The 24,716-nt window shown below is 47.4% G+C and overlaps 1 protein-coding gene across 3 annotated transcripts in view; it reads left to right on the forward strand.

Moving 5' to 3' along the window:
• The first annotated feature begins 4,607 nt into the window (after window positions 1-4,607).
• ASTN2 (astrotactin 2) overlaps window positions 4,608-24,716 on the forward strand; it is a 902,747-nt gene continuing 882,638 nt past the window's right edge. For all 3 annotated transcript variants that reach the window (XM_063082086.1, XM_063082087.1, XM_063082088.1), the window contains exon 1: window positions 4,608-5,055. In XM_063082086.1, the coding sequence (XP_062938156.1) occupies window positions 4,608-5,055 (448 nt within the window). The remainder of the gene's footprint in view (window positions 5,056-24,716) is intronic.

The raw sequence follows: 24,716 nt of genomic DNA on the forward strand, positions 1-24,716 counted from the left end.
TTAGCAAATGAACAACTAATAAAATATGGAATGAATGTGATTTTAAAAAACTATAAGGAGACATGAAAGGGCATAACAGGGAAGACAGAGAAGATACTTTAGCTGGCTGGGTGGTCATTTTAGGAAAAGTGCTTTATTGGGTGACATAGATTAGTGAAAGATAGCTAGGTGAAGACAAAGGGAGACCTTTCCAGGCAGAAGGGAGAGCCCAGGCGATGATGCTGGGCAACAGAAGCTTGAACCAGGAACAGAAAAGACATCAATATGGCTAGAACCAGGTGGCGTTTGTGGAGATCATGTGACATAAGGCTGGAAGGGAAAACAGCAAGTCAAATACCAAAAGATGATTGGACTTACTTATAACATTATTGAGAACCTCATATGTGCTAGACGGTTTCATATGTACGGTCCCATTCGATTCCCATAATGATCCTTTCTCCATTTCACAAATGAGAAATGAAAGTTCTGGTAGGGGCTATTAAGTGATTTGGTCCAGTAAGTAAAAAACAAAGATGATATCTTAGCCAACGCCTCTTGGCCTCCCCAGCTCCTACTTTTTCAACTATGCTAGGCTGCCTCAGTGAGGTGGTATGAACAGAAGGATTTTTGTAAAACCGACTAGAATATGGAGAAGGGGAGAGATGGAAAGAAAAAAAAATGTTACAAAACTACCTAGAAAGGCAAATATGAAAGATGAAAGATGAAGGAAGAGGAAGCATTTGCAAGGAGGGTTGGGAAGGAGTTAGAATGAAAAGGAATTTCAGATCAGTGGAGTCAGAGATGGGTACAGGGGACCTGTGAGGAGAATAAATTAAATCAATAATGAAACGTAAATGAATGGAGAGGGGAAAGGAGGAGGGAAGAGAGATTAAGGGGAAGAAAAGTGATGGTCATCAAATGCAATGACAGGGGATTAGAGTATGAGTAGGGAAGTTATAGTATATTGGGGAACAGGTGGAGAAGGGTTCGTGCAAGGAGGTGGCATGCGATGGCAGATAGAGCAAGGTTTGGGAGTGAGGCATTCTTGTGTTTCACCCCTTGATAACCGCATGATCAAAGCCAAGTTTCTCAGCTTCCCTGAGCCTCAGATTTTACGTCTGTCAAATGGAGACAACAAGATTTACTCGAGATATTGCTGACATTATACATCAAAGCAGTAGTTATAATTTATTGAGCACCTACTATGTGTTAAGCACTTTGCATAATTATTTCTGTAGCATCACAAGCCCCATAAGGCAGGAATTGTTATCATCATTTATTGCTATACTGCTTAAAGTTTGAAGTCACAGAGCAGGTGTTCAGAAGTACGAGTTCTTTTCCCGTGGTCATTTCAGATTTGACACTGACTGCTGGATAAAGTGGGTACTCTTTGCCCTCCTTTTCTGTCTTGTCTTCGAACACTCTTTCTCCCCCTCGCTGAACTTCCTCCATTTCCCTTCATAAGCTTTGCCTTCTCTGCTCACCATTTGTTTCCACATTCTGTGTTCTCAGGCAGGTGTCTTAGTTGTGAGCAACAGAAACCAATTTTGAATAGTTTAAGCAGAAACTGAATTCAGAATTTCATAAAGTGATATTAGAATACAGCACTTAGAATCCCAGGAGGGCACAGGATCTGGGCTTAGAGTCCATGAAGTCAAGGGCACCACTCCAAATCAGCACAGAACTGGACCAGTGGAGAGAGATATTGTTGCAGCTGCAGCCAGACATAAATAGGGCAACTCACACTGTTCACACCAGTGTCAGTGGGCTGCAGGCAGTGCCATTAGAACCCTTTCCACTAGCAATGAAACCTAGATGTAACTGCCCCAACTGTCTCCCCTTGGGCCCCCAATGGATTCTACCTGATTCCAGCTTCCTTCCCAGCAACTGAAGTAGACGAATCTGATTAGTGAAGTCTGCATCATGTGTACAAGTTTTAGCTGCAATGGAGGTTGAGAAAGATCTAGAAGTTTTAGCTTCTTTGTCGGAGATGGGCTGTGCCCTCTAATGAAACACCCTCTGATGTAGGAAAGCAGTTGCAAAGAATGCCAAATGCCGGTTTTAATCTGGAATGTCCGTCCCCATGTGACTAGTATGTTATGGCTCAACTTTGATGCCGCTGCCTCTGGGAAGCTTTCTTTGATTTCTCTAAGCAGTAGTTGTAAGGTACCTCATATAGGAAACATATGTGTGTCTGTCTGCCTGCCTGCCTGGTACCCAGGATATTTCTGTGCCAGGCTCATCCCTGCCTCCCACCCCCCATCATTATAAACTCACCAAGGGCAGGAGCTGTGTTTTTCCAACTCTGCATCCCCATATAGTGCCTGGTAGGCACACTTGATATCTGGTGGTGAATGAATGAATGAAAGTGTTGGTCTCATTTGACAGGCCTTTGTACCAGAGGCCCATGAAGGACTTGCACAGACTCTGCCTTACATAAGGGAGCCCTTTTTTCCTGGTGTGCACTTCTATAAATGGACTATGTCAGCATATTTGAAGAAAGGGGCATAGAGAATCAGAAAGCCCCATTGCAGAGGATAGTGGCGGATTGTAAGGGTACAAAGGAGAGACTGGGGGAGGCAGGGCGACATATTTTGCAGGAGTAAATGAACTGGAGCAGGCATCAGAGAGGCAGGAGACGGTTTAGAATCAGAGGACTTGAAAGGCTGGATTCCACCCCCCACCCCCGCCCCCCTTGGTTTCACAGATTAGTAAACTGAGACAGGAGAAGCATACCTTACAAACCTCACAGCAGAAACAGACCCAGCTGTGCTCTGTAGATTTGCCTTTTACAGCTTCTTTGATGGGTGGGCTTTTCCAAGGTCACTGAGGACAGAGGGATTTAATGGAAATAGCCAAGGCTTTGTAGCCTGGAGTTCAAATCTCAGCTCTTCAGCTCATTAGTTACATGACCTTGGAAAGTCTCTTCACTTCCCTGACCTCCTCAGTTTCCTCATATGGGAAATGGGAATCATAATACCCATCTCATTAAGTTATAGTTGTGTATAAAAGCTAACATACGGACATGTCTAGCAGTTGGAGAATGCTTAATAAACTGTATTGTTAAGTCCAAGGTCACAGAACAGGTTTTCAGTATTCTGCCTTTATCCAAAATCATTAAAAGAAAGAAAGAAATAAACAACATGTGATGTGAGAAGGAAAAAGCGATTCATGTGAAGGGTTAAAGATGGAAAGGGGGAAAGAGGCAGAAGAGGGACGAACTAAGAAGAGAAGTTAATGTGCAGGGGTGCAAGCTAGACAGAAATGGGAAACGGGTCACAAATTATAAGGAGAAAGCATTTATGAGATTAAAGTCAAGATGAGGAAGAAGGAAATGAGTGGAGAGCTGAAAGAGAGAAGAGAGAGAGAAGCAACATGAAGAAAAGTAGGGAGTAGGGAAGTACTGGATCCTTGCAGAGGTGACCACTCCCTGGAGTGTCTGAGGTATGTAGGTCAGAGACTCACTGAATCAGCCCAAGGCCAAAGGGTGCCTTTTCTGAGGACCTAGGTTTACATCTCAACTTGAATCTTGGAGGAGGGGGCGTGGGGATGGGGTGGAGAACTGGTAAGACGACCCCTCCTCTGGGAATTGGGCAGAGGACCTAGAAGCCAGGGATCCAGGAGCAGACAGAGTAGTAGGTCTCTACCCCGCACCCTTTTCAGGAATTTCACACAGAGGGCAGAAGCAGCCAAGGAGAGTCTCTCCAAGCTGGGAGCAGGGATGCAAAATAAAAGCGCGTGAATGGGCTGGCTTGCAGGGTGGCCGCTAAAAGGCCAGAGCGTCCTGACTGGAGGTGGGGAGGTGGGAGATGGGGGGTGGGTTGGGGGGTGGGTGGGGTGGGGGAGTGCGTGTTAGTGGATGGAGTTCGACGCCCCTCTGTCCATTAGCAGTTAGTGCGACCGACCACTGATGCCTGGATGGAGGGCAGAGGGGATTCCTTGCAGTGGGAGAATAAATGCTTGAGTTGTGGGCAAGTGGGTGGGGAAGGGGCTCTGAGGCCACAGAAAGTTATTTCAGGAACTAGAAAAGGGTAAAAGAATGAAGACAGGACTTGTTCTTGGGCCTGAGGGGAGACAAAGTTAAGTCTTGGCCATCCAGGGGCGCTCCCTACCCCCAGGAAGGCGGGGCCTCGAGCGAGGCAGGGCTGAGGCGCGCCCCAGGTGCAGCCTTTGGGTTGAGCCAAGGGTGGGGTGAAGCTAGGAGGGCTGGGCTGAGCCTGTGGGGATGAGTGGAGACGCGAGGGGGTTCCCTAAGTATCAGGAATTTGAGGAGGGGGATTGTGGCTCAAGAACGCTGTGAGGGCGGCGTTGGGGGATCCTGGGAAAGCGGAGGGAGCTACTGGGACTTGCACGAGGCCGGGCGGGGCCTCCGAAGCGCTCGGGGTCTGCGGGGGGAGCCAGAGGAGCGGGGCGGGCGGCGGGGCCCGGGGAGGCGGCGCGGGGGGGCGGTCCAGGGCCGATCGGGAGGCGGAGCCCGGAGCTGGGGGCTGCGTTCGAGCGGCTCTCTCGGCTCCTGGGCTCGGGCGTCCTGGTTCGCCTTGGCGTCCGCCGTCTCCGCCGCTGCCTCCTCTTCCTCCTTCTTCGCCGCCACCGCCGCCGCCTCCCGCAGCACCGCAGCCCCTCCCGCCATGGCCGCCGCCGGCGCCCGGCGCAGCCCCGGCCCCGGCTCGGGGCTCCGGGGGCGGCCGAGGCTCGGCTTCCACCCCGGGCCGCCGCCGCCGCCGCCGCCGCTGCTGCTGCTGTTCCTGCTCCTGCTACCGCCGCCGCCGCTGCTGGCCGGCGCCACCGCCACCGCCTCGCGGGAGCCCGACAGCCCGTGCCGGCTCAAGACCGTCACGGTGTCCACGCTGCCCGCCCTGCGGGAGAGCGACATCGGCTGGAGCGGTGCCCGCGCCGGGGCCGGGGTTGGGACCGGGGCCGGAGCCGCCGCCGCCGCCGCCGCGTCTCCGGGCTCTCCCGGCTCTGCCGGCACCGCCACCGAGTCGCGCCTCCTGCTCTTTGTGCGTAACGAGCTGCCCGGGCGCATCGCGGTGCAGGACGACCTGGACAACACGGAGCTGCCCTTCTTCACCCTGGGTAAGGCTAGGCGCCGACACACCCGGGACCCCCAGGAACCTTGATCCCCTAAATGAGGCCGGACGGATGGGGGACGCCCTGGGGATCCCCGCCCCGGGCTGCGCCGAGTGGGGTTGGCAGAGGACAGCTGAGGGGCCCGGAGGGCGCACAGGTGGTTGGAAAGGAGTGTGGGGCAGGAGGTCCTGGAGAGCGCGCGGCGGGAGAGCCCGGGGCGTCCCAACCCTCTCGCAGTGGGAACCCGTCCCTCTGCCTCTCAGTCCAGATGTTGAGCTCTACGCTGACCCGTCTCGGACGCCAGACCCCAAATCGTTCTGGCTAGGGGACGGGGCAGTCCCCCCGCTCCAAAGCCGGTTCCCGGTCCAGCAGCCCTCTGCTCCTCCAGGCGTGGTCACTGGTCCTCCGAGGTTACCGCCCCCTCGCTCCAGCCTCAGAGTTGTGGCATCGGCCCTTCCAGATGGATTTCCAACAGCATCCGAGAGGAGTAGCTTCAGGTAGAATCACCCAGCCCACGAAAGCTCGGCTTTCACAGGGGCTGTGTGACCTTGGCCAAGTCGCTTTCCCGTTCTGGGACTCAGTTTTGGCCATCTGTGAAATGGGCTGGTGAGGACTGAGTGATTGCTGAGGTCTGGGATTCTGAGCCCAGGGTCTCTACTTTGAGGTTCTCCCTCCGTCTCCGTCACCGCCTTCGCATGTCTACCTCGCTTCCATCAGAGAGCACGTTTGTCCCCGCAGCTCACTCACTGGACTAATACCAAGAACTTAAAGGCAAGAAAAAAGGAGGGGACAGGCAACGGGCGGGGGTGGGGGCCTCCAAGGGAAAAGTTAATCAGAAAGTTCGCCCGCAGCTTGCTGCCTGCTGGTTCCCAGCGCGAATCCCGGAGGAGTCGGCCCTTCGGTGGAGCTGTGGGAAGCGCGGCTGATTTCCCACCCGGGTAATTGATAGCTTAATTATCTCGGGGAGCGTTTACAAAAACGTTGTTCCCCTCAGCTCTCCCGCGCTCGCGGCTCGCTCGCTCTCCCCTCCCCTCTTGGGGGCGCGGGGCCCTATTGGTTGTCGGAGTCTGACCAACAGCAGCGTCTGCAAGGCGCCGGGGGCTCGCCCCCAGACTCCGGAGCTCTTCTTCCCCGGGTCCTTGGCATCCCGGGATCCGGCTCACGCATCGCTGTGGTGGCCGGCCTTCGTGGTCAGCGCCTTTAGGATCCTGGCCTGAACCTCCGAGGTCAACTCCTTTCTTGCCTGACAAGCCCCAGAGTCATCAGTGGACTAGACTCCTGGGAGCCCCTGATATTTTTTAATGTATTTTTGTGACACCCCAGCCCCCCTCCCTTTTATGCTGGCCGCCTCTGGGGATTTGAGCGAGTGCCAGGCCCTCTCGTGGGCTGAGCTTGCGCCTCCGGGTTTCGGGCTCCTGTGCTCTCCAGCCTGGCTGTAACCTGAGCGTGCTAAGCTTTCTGGGAGGCAAGGCGGGAGAGCGCCTTGCAGTTTCCCTAGGGACTTCCCGCGGCGACGCGTCGGGGCGTGCGATGCAAACACACACACACACACACACACACACACACACACACACACACACACACACACACGCACGCACGCACGCACGCACGCACGCACGCCTTTCCTACCTACACCTGTCTGGTTGCCCATGTCCAAGGAAGGAGATGTGGGTGGACGTGAGGTTCCTTAGGGTGCAGAGATAACCTCAGGCTCACTTCTACCTCCTACCTCCTCCTCGTGGGGATGGGTCCTTCTGGAGACAGAGAAGGTGTCCCTTTGCCGCCACTTTCAATCCTACCCTTCTCTCTCCATTTTCTAGATCTCTCTACTCTGGTGCCCTGTGAGGTCAGGGGTGGAAATTTCTCTAAATTGCCACTCAAATGAGGGGGGAAGGGAGACGGTCCCTGGGTATGACTTGACTTGGCAGCGAGGACCCCGGAGCATTCCAATTCCCAAAGATGTGAAGGACCCGGTCCAGCCAGCTACAGAGGTGCCCGGGAATTCCTGGAGCTGGAGGTCCCTGCCATTTTTAACTTTGACTTTCAAAGGGGCTGGGTGTCTGGGAGCTTGGGGTGAGTGAAGAGCTGAGTGAGGAGCTGGAAGTCTTGCATCCCTCAGGACCCATGTGTGAGCTCGAGAGTCTCCCAGTGCCTCTGCTTGGAGCCTTCTGCCTTCTCTGATGCACAGACGCTGAGCCTGGCAGCTGGGGACTGCCTGCCTGTGGAGTGGCCTGGTGCTCTCCTCCTTGGCAGCACTCAGCCCTTTGCATGCATGCAGGGAATTGGGTTCTTGCCTCCTCCTCCTCCCCTCAGCGCCCTGGCATGGCAGCTGAAGGCGCTCTACTGGGATTTGGCTAGCGAGGTAGTCACCAGATGGCCGGGTGTAGCAGGAGCTGTGTAGGGAGACGTGGGCTTTTTGTTTGTGTTGGTCTTCGACTGTTTGCGTGTAAACACGGAGTGCACAATGAGCTTTGGGAGGGCCAGGCTGGCTGGAAAATAGTGCTGGTGACGGCGGTGGGGGAAGGGTACTATGAATCATTTATGGCTATTTCTTTCCCAGGGTCCCAAGGCAGCCCCCTCCCATCTCCAGACCTTTTAAACATCCTGCCTAGCGTTTGTCTCTGGCAAGTTAGGTGAGTCTTCTACTAGTAGCTTGTCAATTCAGGGGATTTGGAGATGGCTGGTACCACAGCTGGGCGTGCAAAGTTGGTGAATGCCAAGCTCTGCCAATAATGGGGCTTGTGGAGCCACCACTAGGGGGTGATGGTGTATGCTGAAGCCCTCCGCTCATGCTTTGGGTCCTGGGCCCAGAGTTGGTGGTAGTAGAACATCCCTGGCATTAAAGGGGGACAAACAAACAAGTAAAAGAGAATTTCCATCTTACTCCAAGTCCAGCAGGGGGACCTCAAGGTAGTTTTGCACAAACTGCCTACCATCCACATTTACAAAAGTCACCTTCATACCTGGCCTGCCTCCCCACGTTCGCCTTCTTGTTGGAATTATTGGCTGTTACTGATAATGCACAGACTGAAAGTAAGATTTCTTTAGGTCTCTTCCTCTTTGTATTTCCACTTTCCCTGTCAAGTTCCAGCCTGCTTTATGTAGATGGAAGTTTCCCTCAGATGTGAAAGATTCCCCCAAGTTTCTATGCCTGGGCCTCTTCTTTGGAATCTGATTGTAAGCCAATGACATTAACAAAGTGAATTTCCCTGAAAGTGATCAAGGAATAGCAAATAGTCATTGAAGCCTGACGTAGTGCTAAAGTCTTGCCTTGTGTTTTTAATTCACATAAATGACATGGAGTGGGCACTACTGGTATTCCCATTGGACAGATGAGGAATCATTCTTAGAGAGGTCAAGTACCTAGTCCAAAGTCACACTGTGAGTACATGGCAGGCCTGGAACTGGAATCCAATCTACCAGACACCTATATTCTTGGTAATTGCTAAACTGGCATTCTGAACCAAATATGCAATTTCTGTAGAGAATGGTGCTGGATAGAGAGGTATAACGATCAACAAGAAGACAAGAATCTTTCTCCAAAGGAACTTCAGCAACACTGGTGAGCTAACGTATGAGAGATTGCAAGTGAGGCATGAGTTAAATGACCTCCAATGACCCTACCAGCTCAGAGTTCCATGACTCAGGAGATGTCAAGGGCATTCTATTTAATGGAGCCAGTGAGTGATGGAGATGATACATTCTGTGCCATCAGGGAAGGAAGACGACTCTACAGACTTGGAGAAGACTGGGAACATTTCCTGGACTGTAAAGAACCTAAAGTAGGTCTTGAAGGATTTCATAGACAGATTGAGGAAAAGCTGAATGCTAAAACACAGCATGGGAACTTAACATTGGTTAGGATCTGGAAATCTCAGCTCTGGCACACTGTGACCTTGAACAAGTCATTTATTCCCTGAGAGCTTCAGTTCCTTGTGCTGTAATATGAGTGGGCAGATGAAGCCTAAAATAGTCCTTTGGTGTAAAGATTTGATGAACTTGAAGTGCCCTGACCTACTCAGTGACTCTAACTAGCTCCTCTTGCTTTTGACTGTTTTACTTTTCCGGTAACCTGGGGGTGTTGAGAAGGACTAATTGAAAAAAAGTATTTGAGCAGGAACAACTGCCAGCACAGGGCTTCTGAGGTGAACCTGCATGTCACTTCAGTCTTCACCTACCCCCAGGCAGCCCTGGAGTCAGCTCGTGGGTTTAGCTTTTATGCCCACAGGTAGGGAAATGTCATCCTTTTTCCTGTGCTTCATAGTGGCCAGGCCGGACTGTTTACCATCTGCCTTAATTCAGCAAAAGGTGGAAAAAGCAATAAAATTGAGCAACCACTCATTGTCAACATTTCTTAGTAATTTGCTTTGCCATGTACACCTGACAGGAGAAGAGTGTGCTGTGTATTTGGGGAAGGGAGTGTGAAGAAGGAAAAACCATTCAGTAATATGTCTTTATTTTTTTGGTGGCTGGCCGGTACAGAGATCAAACCCTAAACCTTGGTATTATCAGCACCATACTCTAACCAATTGAGCTAACTGGCCAGCCCCTGTAGTATGCCTTTAAATGCACCTGCTTGAATAACTGTGGCAGTGTCCTGAAGGTCTGTCCCAAAAGGATGCTCTTTACAGGAAGCCGATTTGCCTGGGTGGAAGAGAAAGACATAGTCTGCGATGCCAACTTGGTCAGGTCAGCAATGGTTTCTTAAAATACAGATTAAAATGGCTAACCAAAGAAAAAAGCTTATAGGAGGAGTGAGGGGCCAGGTACCCGGACAGAAGGGTTGCTGGCAGCAGGGAGTTTAGCCTAAGACGGGCAATCCATGAAGAGCTGGAGAAGCTTTCTTTAAATGTCAGCACAGAAAGAGAAATATACCTTTTTGGGGGGGAGAGAGGGGGCTCTGATTCTAATGTTCAAAAGGTGCAAATACTAAGGGGATGAGGATGTGTCTTAGGGAGCTGTCCAACAACCCACTGTGCTGACCCTGATGGCGGGACCTCAGAGGAAGTGTTCAAGCAGAGACCAGGCAGCTATTTGGCAGGCATTCAGAGAAAGGACCCAAGTGCTGGGAGACATTTGGGCCATATATACTTTTTTGGTTTCTGGCTTGATTCTGAAGTTTTATTTACAGGGAGGAAAAGTGATTACAAATAGTGGTAAACTGTTTCTTCTGTAGGGATTTTTGACCACAGAATATTCATTAGCATTAATTCCGGCGTTCTTTTTCTGCATGTATGAGAGAGAGATTCTGGGATGGAGAAGAGAGGGAACTTGATGTCTTAAAACAAAGCTAGGATTAAAACAGGGTATGCTATTTCCCTGATTGGGCATGGGGTCCCTTATCACTAAACAAGGTATTTGGGCCACACTCAGATTTCAAGGTCCCATCTGCTGTGATGGTCCGGGTCCCTGAGATATTGTTAATAAGGGCTTGGGGTGAAGGTGTTTAGTGATCTCTGATTTGAGACTGCTTCCCTTTTCCGCTGACTTCTCTCAATTTATACCCCACCCACCTCTTGCCAGCTCAGAGCTGATGAAACCTATTTAATACTCAGAGCAGAGAGAAATGTGTTTTCTGCCCTCAGAAAGTAGCATGTTACTGAGAGCGTAATGAGGCAGGGAGAAGGGAGGATTCATTTGAGCTGTTTCAGAGGCTCAGATTCAGTCAGGGTCAACCAGAGTTGCTGTTTCCAGGGGTCGTTGACACCAGCCGAGACAGCAGAGCTCTGCAAGCTTTGGTGTGACCCAGAGCTTGACTGGTTTCCTGAACGGGGCCCTCAGGCTGCAAGACGTTTTTATAATTTTAATTTACAGCAGGTGCGGCAGGAGTTCTGACCAGGCCTCTGGCAGGCAAAGGCTCCTGCTTGTCACCTCTTTGCTTGGTTGTGCACTAGGCCTTGTCTGCCATAGCATAGTGTGAAAGTATGTGCTGGCAGGGAGGGAAGGATGGACACTAACAGTGACCACTTGTGTGAAGTCCTGAGAACTATGACCACAACCACTGAGTTTGCTGGGCTCCCAGCATCACAGACTCCCAGAGGGCGTTGGATCTACTCCCTCCATTTTTTATGTAACATTGAAGCCCAGACAAGGGAAGAAACCTACTCGAGCATCTACAGTTCAGACTAAACCCAGTGGTCTTGAATCCCACTCCGTGCCTCTTTCTATCACAGTGCTGGACTGGGTTTAAACACACCTCAGTGCTGCAACTTGGTTGAACATCATAAAGCACACCACTCTTTCCTCCTCTCTCTGGGGGGAAAAAAAACCTAAGGAGAATAATCTCCTTAGGGAAATTGAGTTTGCTGTCCTGCCCAAGTATCCAGCTGGGCGGCTCCAATCTCTCCTAAGCACCTGAGCTGATGGGTTTTGTTCTGGGGAAGAGGAAGCCTCATTGCCTTTCACTCTAGCTGCTCTTGTGGGTGGGCATAAGTCCAATCTTTTCTAGGAATGGAAAGAAAGAGTCAAGTCTAATTTTGGGGTGGAGCAGCATGAGGGGGATGCTTCCTTTATGGAGCTGAAACTTCCCTAGTTCTCATACTGACCAGCTAGTGGCAACAGAAGATTAACTATGGTGAGAGAGCCTGTGTTTTCTTCCTGGCAGCAGAATGTGCAGCCTCTCTGCCCCGGAAGGAGGAGGCAGCAGTGCTTGGCAGGATTTGCTCTCTGCTTTCACTGGCTTTTTTTCCTACTGTCTGGTTCTTTTGGACAACAGCCCCCACGAAGACCTCCCTTTTGAATGGAAAAGGAGTGGGTGGTGACTACACAATGTAAGATTCAGGACTGAAATATTTGTAGCTTCATCACTGGCATACCAGAACACACCAGCAGAAAATTGACAAAGGTGTTGTGTGTTATAAACCATTATGGGTTTAACCATGGGGGACCCTCTTCTCCATCTCCATGGCTGCAGCCCCTGGTGAGCTTGGGCCTCACCATTTCTCTCTATGACAATTTCAACAGTCCACTCACTGGTCTACCTTCAGTCTTACCTCTCTGATCCATCCTCTATACTTATGGACAATGATTTCATTAAAAGTCCAAATCTGGTAATAGCCATCCACTTGTAGAGCACTTCACAGGTTTCCCATGGTTGTGAGGGTCAGGTTCACATCCCTACTGCAGTATGGGGTGCATGAGCATACTTCATCTCATCGTCCTATACGAACAGGCTTTTCTTCTCATTCTCTAATTCTGCCTCACCATCCCTTGCGGAAACTCCTTTTCACCTTTTAAGTCTGAATTCAAGTGTCAACTTGTCTTTGAAGCCTCTCCTGATCTCTTCTCTTACAGAGGCACCAAGACCCACTATCAGTACCAAGACCATTGTCACAATAACCAGTCCCTTAAGAGCTATCGAGCACCTGTGATGTGCCAGGTACTGTTGTAGGTGTTCAGGATACCTCAGAGAACAAAAGACAAGGATCCCTGCATTCAGGGAGCTTACATCCCTGGGTGGGTGGAGGAAGTGGGAGGTGGGGAAGAGACAGAAACAAGAAACATAATAATTAAGCAAATTAGGTAGTATGTGAATGAATGATAAATTCTCTGAAAAAGAGGGAAAAAATAAAACAGGAAGAACAGAATGAGGAGTTTTGGGAGGAGGAGATTGGTTTCAGTATTAAATAAGGTAGCGTGAGAAGAGCTGATTGCAAGTGAGAGATGGGAACAGAGGCCTGACGGACATGACGAAGGAGTTAGCCGAGAAGAAAGTACCTTCCAGGCAGAGAACAGCTCAGTGAAGATCTAACTCGGAGCACACCTGGCGTCTTCCAGGGACAGCACGAAGGCTGCTGAGGCCACAGCAGGATGAGCAAGGGGGAAGGCAGGGGCAGGATGTCAGAGAAGAAAAGGGGAACTGAGTCACACAGGGTCATGCAGGCTACTGTCAAGAATTGGTTTGACTCTGAGTGAATGGAGAGCTATGCAGGATTTTAAGCAAAAGAGTGCCAAGATCTGATTTATGTTTCAAGAGAATTACTCAGACTGCTCTGTAGGCGAGCAATGGTGGAAGCAGGAAGGCCTGCAGGAGCCTGTTGAGGCCAGAGATGACAGTGGCTTGGCGTAGGACATCAGGACTGACCACATGTGTGTCTCCTGTGTCTTGTGCTGCTTGCCTGTGCACCCCACAAGCAGCAGACATACCTCCTTCATCTCTGGGGCTGCAGTGGCTCACCCTGTGCTTGGCACACCATAGGTGTACAGGAGATCTCAGATCATTAGAACACTGGGCTTGCCAAGTCTTATCCCAGAATCCCTACTGGGCAAAACTAGAGAGGTGCTGAAATTCCACTAATCTGTGAACTCACTGATGAACTCAAATGCCACCTCTTCCATAGAGTCTCCCCTCTTTGGAACTCCCATAGCCATTTCCTCTACTTTGTTCTGTCTCCTAATTATTCTGGGGTGTTTGCAAGATGGGTCATGAGACCAGTTTGTTCAAAGGGAAGAGTGTTGGGTTTGTGGAATGTGTTCCTGGAGAAATATAAAGGAAGTAATATTTAAAGTAATTAAATGAAAGAAATAAAATTAAAGACTAATCAGATTTGGTACTTTACCTTGAGAAACTTAGAAGCCAGATAAAGATTAGGACTTTTGCATTGTGGGAAACTAAGAGGCATTGAGCTCTTTTTGGAAGATGATACACCATGGTTCTGGGATTATCAAATGTCAGAAATGGAAAGAATTTAGGACATTATCCAAATGAAACACTTCTGTATAATCATTGAGAAATCGAGGTCATCTAAGCAGGTTGTTGGTAGAGCAGATGCCAAATCCCAGATCTACTGACTGTGAGTCCACAGTGTTTTCCTCCCATCGTAGGGAAGGACAACTGGACAACCGGGGATGGGAGGAGCTGGAATTGCAGAGGTGTAAGGCAACTGATTTTATCATCCTGGCATGGGAGAGGCTGTGAAAACAGTGACTGTTTATTGAACACTTACTAGGCCCCAGGTGCTGTGCTGGCACATCTCTTAGCTCATTTGAAAGACAAATGTGGCTCATTGCAAGTTACAGGTGAGCACTGGGGCTCAGAGGAGTTAAGGGACATACCCAAGATCACACAGCTAAGCCGAGTCCACACCCAGGTCTGCCTCCTTCCACAGTCTGTGTTCTCTCTGCCTTGCATGCTTCACAGAACTAAGGGGGCTCTCAAGTTTTCTTCTACCTGCCAACTTCTTTCACTTCTTATCTCTTCCTCTTCTCATTACCAAGAAGCTGCCCACGTTTCTTTTATAGGAACTTCAGGTGTGACAGCCTCACGGGCTGAGGGACTGAACACCTTGTCTCTGTGCTGCTAGGAGCTGACTCAGCATCTCCCTGGCCCGTCACCTGCTCCCTGCTGCTTGGCCAGGAGACAGCACAGGGCCTCTTCTCATATTCTCTAGAGGTCCCTCATCATCCCTGGATCCACGTGACAAGAAAATCCTTATGCTTCTGTGCCTTCTTGGTTCTCTCCTTTCCTTTATTCTCTCCCTTCCTTACTTAGTTCAATTCCTAATGAATTCCTCCCTCCCTTCCTTCCTTTCTCCCTTTCTCCCTTTTTCTTTTCCTCTCTCCCTCTCTTCTTCCCTTCCTACTGCCTTCCTGCCTTCCCTCCCCTCTCCTTTTCTTCTTCTCTTTCCCTCTCTTCTTCCGTCCCAACTCTTAGGCTGTTGCCATCTTATGCTGTGCATAGAGTTATACTGGGGGTCTTGTGATCTGTCCTTCAAGGGATGTGTATAAGCTCTATGTTCTCTTTCTAAGGATGGTCAGGGCAGTAGTGGGCTGAGATATATCCCCTGTTTGGCTCAGTGCATTCTCTTGTCACTCTCCTACTCATTCCCAAGTTGTGTTTTGTCCACCTGGTGCTCCTTAGCAGCATTGTGCAAATATTGTGTTTCCACCTTGAAAATGGGATCTATGTTATACACATTAAATAATAGGATGCAGATATAATAATGCTTTAAAAATCTAGATAAATAGTGCATACTTGTAGACTAAGAACTAGGTAAAATAATGCCTCAGAGATCCAAACCAATTCTCTCATGTATCTAGAAAAGAGAAGTATATTTTCCAAGGTCCCACAGATAATCCAAAGCAAAATTCCGTCTTAGCACAGATCCTCTGACTGAGAGGCAGTGTGCTGGAGCAGAATCTGTGCCAGATCTGAGCACTAAAGTCCTAGGATCGAATCCCAGATGTACTAATTCTTAACTTGAGACTCACATATGCCACCTCTCAGAGCCTTTGCTTGCCCATCAATAAAGTGAAGAAAACAGAGTAGTCACTCCTCTGGGTTGCTGTGATAATTATTTTTGGAGAGCCTTCCATAAACCAAATTTTAGTCGGTGCCTGGCACTGTGCTCAGTTTTTAGTTACACTAAGCCGTATGATCGATAGATAGTGTGTGCAAAGCACCTAGCACAGCGTCTGGCACACAGTTTGTATTTCGTGCCTCTTCACCACCTGGAATCCTTTTTTTGGAAGGAGGTGGAAGTATGAATAAATAATGAATGTGAATTCCCTCTCCCCTCCCCCTCTTCCCATTCCAGCAAGCTCTGCCTATGCCTCTCCCCTGCCTCCCTCCTCCCCAGCAAGGCAGAAAAGGATGAAATTGACCATTGATCTCTGCTTGTTCTCGGGGAGCTGGGGGAAGCAGAGAATTCTGGGGTTGTCTGAGGACAGTTTGGACAGAGAAGCTCTTAGAGCTGAGCCGAGGCAGGTGGGTGTTGGGGGAGGCAGGCGGGGCAGAATCCTCTCCCTTCTGGTGGCGGCTGGCTGACAAAACCTTGCTCTCATGCACCCAGGGAAGTCACGAGTGGCTTTGCAAGCAGCCGAAAAGGGAAGGAACATTTCCATTAGCAGAATCAGCAGTAAAAAGATTTCCAGTCACAGTAATAGCTGCATTTGGGGGAATCATTTCAGTGGTGGCTGTGGGCGGAGGAGGGAAGGGGGCAGGGCGACGAGGCGGCAGGGGAAGACACAGGGAGACGTCTGGTCTCCTTGCAGGAAACTGAGAGACAGCAGCGAATGACAGCCAGGTGCCAGACGCAGGGCCACTACTGAGGAGCAGGGTTGGTCGTTTGACAGACGTTCTGGACCTTCTACTTCCCTCCAAATGGACAGAGCTCCTTTCTAGAAAGTCCCCACAGGAGGCTGCGCACTTACTCCGCAGACTTTGCTCTGATTACCTGGATTACTCTTTTCAAGACTTTCAGAACCAGCAGCAACTTCCTCCATTCCTGGGATTTGTAGGCGGAAAAGCTCCCAGATTATTTAGCCCAGTCTTTCCTAAAGTTAGCTCCTAGTGAGAATCACCTCACAGCCCAGATTCTCCATGGCTGACCCGCTGAGGCACCCGGGGAGGGGCCTGGGAATCTGTACTTTATTTAGCAAGTGTCGTGGAGGACCTCTGTGAAGTGGCCCCTGTGGAGCTCTTCAGCCTCACCTCCTTTTAAATTAATTATTATTATTATTTATTTTATCATTACACAGTGTATTTTGTGGCCCTTTACCAATTTCTCCCTAACCGCCCCCCCCCACACACACACTTCCCATTTCTCACCCTTGGTGGCATCACTAGTTCCTTTCTCTCCTTTTGAAAGTTCCATAATTATTGTGATCGTTGTATTTTTTCTCTTTCTTTCTTTTTGTTTATTTATTTGTTTGTTTATTCATCTCCCACTTATGAGTGAGGACATGCAGTATTTCTTTCTGTACCAGGCTTATTTCACATAACATAATTTTCTCTAAGTTTATCCATGTTGCTGCAAATGGCAGAATTTCATTCCTTTTCATGGCTGGGTAATATTCCGTTGTGTATATATACCACATTTTCCTTATCCAGTCATCCGTGGATGGACATTTAGGTTGGTTCCAACTCTCAACTACTGTAAATAGAGCTGCGATAAACATGGGAGTGCAGGTATCACTTTGACGTGATGATTTCCATTCTTCTGGGTATGTACCCAGCAGTGGAATTGCTGGATTGTTCTACATGTAGTTATTTGAGGAACCTTGATACAGTTTTCCATAACAATTCAGCCTCACCTCCTGATGTTCCTTTTCTTAGTTGAGGCTCTAGCCCATTAATGACTTCACATTTCTGAGGGTGAAGTGCACATTCCTGACCCCAGATTGAGAATGCTGTTCTTTCTGCTTAGAATGCTTTTCCCGTTCCTGCTCCACCTGGCCAACCAGTAGGCTTAGCTCAGCTACACCTCCTCCACGGAGCCTTCTCTTTCTCTCCCCAGGCTTAGATAGATTTTTGTTTTTTTCTAAATGAGCATACCCTCCTGGTAGGGTTGCCATATTTAGCAAACAAAAATACAGGATGCCCAGTTAGACTTGAATTTTAGATAAGTAATGAATACTTGTTTAGTGTAAGTATGTCTCAGGCAATATTTGGGACATATTTATACTAAAAAGGACTCATTGATGATCTAAAATTCAAATTTAACTGTGCATCCTGTATTTTGTTTGTAAACTCCCTGGGACCCTCTGTTTCTCTCTCTCCTGTCTGGGATCACACTATGGATACATGATTTGCCCCTCAAACTTGGTCTACCCACATCTCCCCATCTCAGGAAAATGAACTGCTATTCACTCTTACTCAAACTGAGGGGTCATAATTCATCCTTCTCTTGGCCTCTCATCCTTTTAGCCAGCCAACCCTATTGGTTTTATTTCTAAAATGGCTTAAAAATTTGCTTCTCATAATTTCCACTGCCGTCACCTTCTTTTTTTTTTTTTTTTAATTTTATTTTGTCGATATACATTGTGGCTGATTATTACTCCCCATCACCAAAACCTCCCTCCCTTCTCCCTCCCCCCTCCCCCCCAACAATGTCCTTTCTGTTTGCTTGTCGTATCAACTTCAAGTAATTGTGGTTGTTATATCTTCTCCCCGCCCCCCCCCCCCGGTTTGTGTGTGTGTGTGTGTGTGTGAATTTATATATTAATTTTTAGCTCCCACCAATCAGTGAGAACATGTGGTATTTCTCTTTCTGTGCCTGACTTGTTTCACTTAATATAATTCTCTCGAGGTCCATCCATGTTGTTGCAAATGGCAGTATTTCATTCGTTTTTATAGCTGAGTAGTATTCCATTGTGTAGATGTACCACATTTTCCGTATCCACTCATCTGATGATGGGCATTTGGGCTGGTTCTAACTCTTGGCTATTGTAAAGAGTGCTGCGATAAACATTGGGAAACAGGTATACCTTCGACTTGATGATTTCCATTCCTCTGGGTATATTCCCAACAGTGGGATAGCTGGGTCGTATGGTAGATCTATCTGCAATTGTTTGAGGAACCTCCATACCATTTTCCATAGAGGCTGCACCATTTTGCAGTCCCACCAACAATGTATGAGAGTTCCTTTTTCTCCGCAGCCTTGCCAGCATTTATCGTTCAGGGTCTTTTGGATTTTAGCCATCCTAACTGGGGTTAGATGGTATCTCAATGTGGTTTTGATTTGCATTTCCCAGATGCTGTCCACTGCCGTCACCTTCATCCAAGCCACCATCCTTGCTCAAACTAGCCTCTTATCTGGTCTTTGGGCTGCTGCTGTGTCCTCCATCTTTTCTTTATCATATGGCGGACAGCTCGTGAACCAAATGCAGCCACTGCCTGTTTTTGTATGGCCCATGAGCCTATTTACTCTTTTAAATCAGTTGAAAAAGATCAGAAGAAGAACATTTCTTGACATGTGACAATTATATGTAATGCAGATGTCAGTGTCCATAAATGAAGATATACTGGAACACAGCCACACTCATTCGTTTACGTGTTGTCTGTGGCTGATTACACTGTACGATGGCAGAATCAAATAGTAGCAACAGAGTATCTGGCCCAAAAAGCTTAAAATATTTACTAACTGATCCTTTACAGAAAAAGTTTGCTGACCCCTGCTCTATACAGGAGTCACAGTGATCTTTTCCAAAAAGCAAGTGAGATCTTGCCACTCCCCTGTTTACAATCTTCAATTGCTCTTAGGATAAAATTCTAATTCCTTTTCATGGTCTGCAGAATCCTAAATCATTTGGCTTCCTCTCTGACTTCATCTTTCACCATTTTCTCTTGTTCAAAAAAGAAATATTACCTCATTCAAGAAGTCTTTTCTGAGCAAAGTAGCACTCTTATCTGCTCCCCTTCCCCATAACTTTCTATCCCATTTATTTTAAAAAATCTTTATCTTGAAGGTGAAAGTAGGGAGCGTGTCTTGTTCATCTTTTTGCTGCTGAGCTACATAGTTCAGGACACATCACAAGTGGGAGCTGAGTAGGTATTTCATGACCAAATGGGCAGGAAGGTGGGTGGCAGTCTGTGAACACCACCTTAGAGGGAACCCACCTCATGGGGTTGTTCTCTTGCTTATTAGCACATTAAGAAGAGGATTCCAAGAGCTAAAGTCTATAAAGTACGTAGAGCAGTGCCTGGCACTTAGTAAATGTTACCTGTTTGTGAAGTAAATAAAAGTATATAGTCTTGTACCTTAATCCCTAGTACCAGCTCTCTCCCCACCTTCTTTTCAATTGGAGGGAGTTTAGGACATCCAAACTCCATCTGAATGTGATGAGATTAAATCAAGTGATCTGTGAGGCTCTTTCTCAGCCCCCTAGGCTTATCAGGAGGGAGAGAAAGGTTCAGTGAGGGGGCTTCTGCATCTGGAGATAAAGCTAGATAGAGCCGACTTCCTCCTTTCCCTCTCTCTGCATTCTTCCTGAGGCCTCTGAAGATCAAACCCTCAGCTCTGAACCCAGGTGTGACTGGAGTTTTCAAGCCCAGTCTCACATTCATGTGTTAGGGAACCTTCTTCAATTACTTTCTCTCTAGCCTCCCCAGGGAGGGAGACTGGGAAAGCCAACTGCTCAAAGTGACCAAGTACCTGTCGTCTGCCAGTAGCAGGACTCCTACTGTGCTTCCCTCTCTTTTCTTCTTCTCCCCTCTATATTGTCCTGGTTTCTTTAAACCACCTGTCCAAACCACAGAAAAGTCTAGGGAATTTCCCCCATTCATCTGCCTCCCTACTTCCAGCCAGGGAACGAAAGGTCTCTCCTCCCCCAAGAGGCAGAGCAAGTGGGAAGGCTCGGGGTTGAGAAAGGGCAGCAGCAAACCTAGGAAAACTAAACGGGTTTTGCAAGTCAGGTAAGTACACTTCTGTGCTGGATTTGGAGGCAGTGCCTTGGATTCTAGTCCTGTTTCTGCTATTGGCTTTCTGTGTGACCTCAGATAAATGACAGTCCCTCTTTGGGCTTCAGTCAAAATTAAGCGAATATTGTCAGACCCAGCTCTCCTTCAGGAAACTGGGGAAGATTGGGCTGCATTGGAGAGAGGATAAATCGTTCAGTTGGGTTTGTTCTGGAATCCCAGGTGCCTAGAGCTGTGCCCATCATAGAGCAGACACTCAATAAATCTTTTTTAATGAGTGAATGAATGATTGGAAAATATGTATGGTCATACTGTCACGCTCCACTCCTGTCTGTCTCCATGACAGACCTTGCTAACCAATCACTTAATCACAGCTTCAGATTTCCTTTCAGTGAATGCCTTATCAGTCACTACCAATCAACTGGGGTTGGCATGGGAGGTGAAATTTATTCACATTCACTACAGTAAACCAGTTCACCTGAAAACCATAGCTTCCTTGCCTGGAGCTAAGCCCCTTCAGTTATTATTCAGTGGTTCTTCCATTCCAGATCCTGTGCTGGGTCCCCGAGGGCACAGAAATGCAAGGAGCTCACAGTCTATTGAGGTAATAACATTTGCACTTTTTGATTTATAAAACTCCTTTCCAAGAATATTTTTAGTATCCCCATATTACAGATGAAGAAATGGCCATTCTGAGAGATCTAGTCTATTGCAGAAGGTCACACAGTAAATGGAATTAGCTCTATTTATTTTGAAAAGGAAACTTTGTATCATTGTCATGAATGGAATATCAGAATAACTTGCTATAAATGGAAGATAGCCTGTAAGAGTAAGTATATAACTATTGAGGTAAAAAGGGAAAAAAAGTCACAGGTGCCATCTAAATTCATCTCTCACATAATACATTGGGAAGCATTAATCAGCCCAGGCACGGAGATGAAGATAGTCCTCTAAAATTCAAATTTTGCTCACTTACATGTCAGATTTTCTCTAATATATACATTTAAAAAATACTGTTCCTGCGTCATAACTACCATCATTTAAGATCCAGCCTGAATGTCCCTTCACTGCTTCTAAGATGACTTTCCTGGCTCCCCCAAGAACAGTTCTTTTCCAAGCATTTTTTTTTTTTATTTTCATCAGTCAGTATTTTCGTGGAAATATTGTGATTGTCTCTCTTGCAGGTCTGTAAGCTTTCTAAGTTAAACATCATTTCTCTTTAATATCTGGAACTCCAGCAGCTAGTGCGTGCATGTTTATTGAATTTCTAACCTTAATTTTTAATTTTAACAAAAGGAATACAAGCTTGTAACAAATTCATGCAACTCAGGAACGTTATGAAGAAAAATGTGAAAGTCTCTTCTCCATCCGTACTCATTTCCCAGAGGTGGTCTTGATGAATGGTTTGCTGGGATCCTTGGGCAATGCAGAATAGATTTGTGCTGAACAGCCACATTTGGTGGAGCAGCAGAAGGGAAGTGACTTGTCCAAGGTCACTGCAAGTTTCTTGCAGGCAGCTCAAGGATATTGATGTAATCATATTTTCATTGGGGCATTGGTTTTTTTTGTTTGTTTGTTTTGTTTTTTACTCTGGAGATACTATGGGTCAAATGTGTCCCCCAAAAGTTCATGTGTTTGAAACAGTAAGGCTAGTCCTGTGAACCAAACTGACTCTGTTTTCCCTCCAGAGGACTCTTTGTTACTTTTCCACTCCTCAGTCATGAGACCCCTCAGGGCAAATGATTACCCCATGGGCCGCCCTGACAAAACAGACTGTGATAAGAGAGGAAACAGGTATTTACTGAGTTGCAAAACCCCTCCCCAAGGCTTTTTTACTATAATTGTAAAAGTTACAGATTAACCTTAAGACCCCTTTAGGAATTCCCACCTGTGCACAAAGCATCAAGGTGACTGCTACAATGACCCTCCTGGGGTGACAGTGATGAACACCACTGCCTACTGAGCATGCACCCATGATGCAATCAGGAAGAACAGAAAGGACCACCTCCAGTGACGCTGGCCTGCCACCCCTTAACTCCTTTCCCTATAAAAGACCCTGAACAGCCCCTCTCCTGGGACTAGCCTTACTGTTGCTACCCTCCTTATGCATAAGTCTATCTCCTCTTTTAATAAAGCATTGCTTGCCTTACTGTTGGGTACATTGTTTATTTCTATGACTTTGGAATCTGAGAGCCTAATTGAATCACTGGCAAAAATTGGAAAGCTTTGGGCACCAGAGAGGACTCTAGCTGCAAGAGGCAAGTGGCCACTGGGACTATTTTGCTCCCATGTCTCTGCTGCTGGTAGATCTCTCCTGGAGTCCCTGGCCTAAATTCTGACAAGGCAATGCTTTATTCTCTTTACCTTTCTCTGATTTTCTGAGCCCTCTTCTGTTTGGTTGGATTGTATCCACTTCTGTATAGGTGCACCCTGGAGGGCTCCTGGCTATGCTTTGTTTTTCTGATTCAAATCTAGTCGATACTTTTCTTTATGCTGAAAACAATGGGGAGAACTGCTTTTATCAATTACTGTTAATGGAATAGGTTGGCCACACCGATTGGGACTAGGCTGAACTGGACCCCACTGCTCCTCTTTTCTCTTTGTTTGTTTGCTTCGTTAGACATTTAGTTGAGTACCGGTAATCTGAATAAACCTTCCAATCCTTGCATCAACTTTTGGACTTTCAGGTCATTAGTTTAAGGCGAGAGGGCAAGCCGAGCCTGACCTGTCGATAACATGTCAGAAACTTGATCCCCACTGTAACAGTGTTAAGAAGGTGGGAAATCTGATTATGATATCTAAAAGCTGGGGCCTTTGAGAGGTGATTGGACCTTGAGGACTATGCCTTCTGGACTATGGCAGCTGGTTCGTTAGTAGAAAAAGTCTATTAAAACAGAGAATCATAAAAAATAATAGATACGCCTTAAACACTTCATTTTAAATTAAAATACATAAGTGTGCTTACATTTGCCGGTTATTGGATGTAAGCCCAAGGCCTCTTCGAGTCTGGGTCAGCTGATCAGAGTTCCAAACCATGCTCATAATGCACCAAATATAATCTCCAATGTTAGTTTCATTAAAGGGGACTCAGGACTTACGGGTGCTTGCCAAGTAATTCTGGTAGAGTTTTATGATTCCTTCCTAAATTTTTATAGTTGTCATACCTGACCTAACTCAATAGCAATATGTAAGTGACTGTCTTTGTTTTTGACAGTAAAATCAACTTAGTCCTCATAGAAACCACTTTCTTTGGATGATCATACATTTTTAATTTGCATGGTGTTTCATAAAATTTTATAATTATAAGAAACATAATGAGCACACACACGTTTGGGAAGCAAACTGGTTGTCTGTAAAAATGCACCTCAACTGGTGGCAGGCAGAGTCCTTAGGGTGCTGGAGAGCAGCATCTTACCAGCATGAGCGTTCACGGCTGTGAGTCCAGGAGGTTCTGCAGAGATCACGGACAGCACAGGCCAGTCTGACGGTCAATGGAGAGAAGGCCAGCTGAAAGCTTTCGAATTATATACATGTTTCAGGTTGACAAAAGCATTAAATCATAACAATTTTAGTGACTGAGCCTTTAGATATCATTTTGTCCAAAACTCTGATTTAAAGAGAAGGAAACAGAATCCTAGAGATGAGTCAGGAAGTCAAGTCACTGGGCTCTTGGAGTTCTTGGCCCCTCTTAGGACTCCACAACAATTGCCACCAATGTATTTTTGCTTTTAGGTGACTTTCTTAGGGGCACTCTTCCTATTTTATAGAGAAAACTGTGGTTCACATATTGAAGTGATCAAGCACGGGATACCGAACACGTGACAGCTGCAGTTAAATTCCCAGATCATGCTGACTTCCTGAACAGCAGGAATATTCCACATATTCCTTTGTTCAGAGGCAGTTTTCTAATATTTTTTAAAATAATTAAACATTGTCAAATAATTTTTTTTTTTTTTTTTTTTTTTGGCTATGACCACACCTGAGCAGGGATTTCCCTTCAAGTCCTCTTCATTTCTAATGACATATCTCCTCCCATACACATGTACAGTTTTATAAGGGCTCTTTGTGACTCTCCTGTCCACATGCCAGCTCTCCGCATTATCCAATTCTGGAGCTCTCAGGGCCCTCAGGCCTTATCTAAGCTAGCCCTCCTATTGCACACAAGGAAACCAAAGCCCAGCAAAGGCTGCTACCTTGCCCAAAGTCAGGGGGCTGAGGCTGCTTATGAATGCAGACCTCAGAACACCAGCCCTGGGTTCTTTTGCCTCCACTGCATTTCCCAGCATGCCTACTTGCCGAGGAGGATTGGGCAGGTAATGAGAGGGCAGTGTGTATGAGCAGGCTGCCAAGAGTTCCTGTGCTTTATGAGGTGCAGAGTATAATTCGAAACCCATTGTGGGGACGTCTCGCCCCATAAAATCTCCTCCAGCAAGAATGGCTGGGACTGTGTGTTTTGATTTCCCTAGCACATGTTTTTTTTAAATAACTCTTCTCTCCATCTCATTTTCCTCTTTTCTCTGCTTCCTTTCTT

The sequence above is a fragment of the Cynocephalus volans genome, chromosome 17 (assembly GCF_027409185.1).
Source record: "Cynocephalus volans isolate mCynVol1 chromosome 17, mCynVol1.pri, whole genome shotgun sequence".
NCBI lineage: Eukaryota > Metazoa > Chordata > Mammalia > Dermoptera > Cynocephalidae > Cynocephalus > Cynocephalus volans.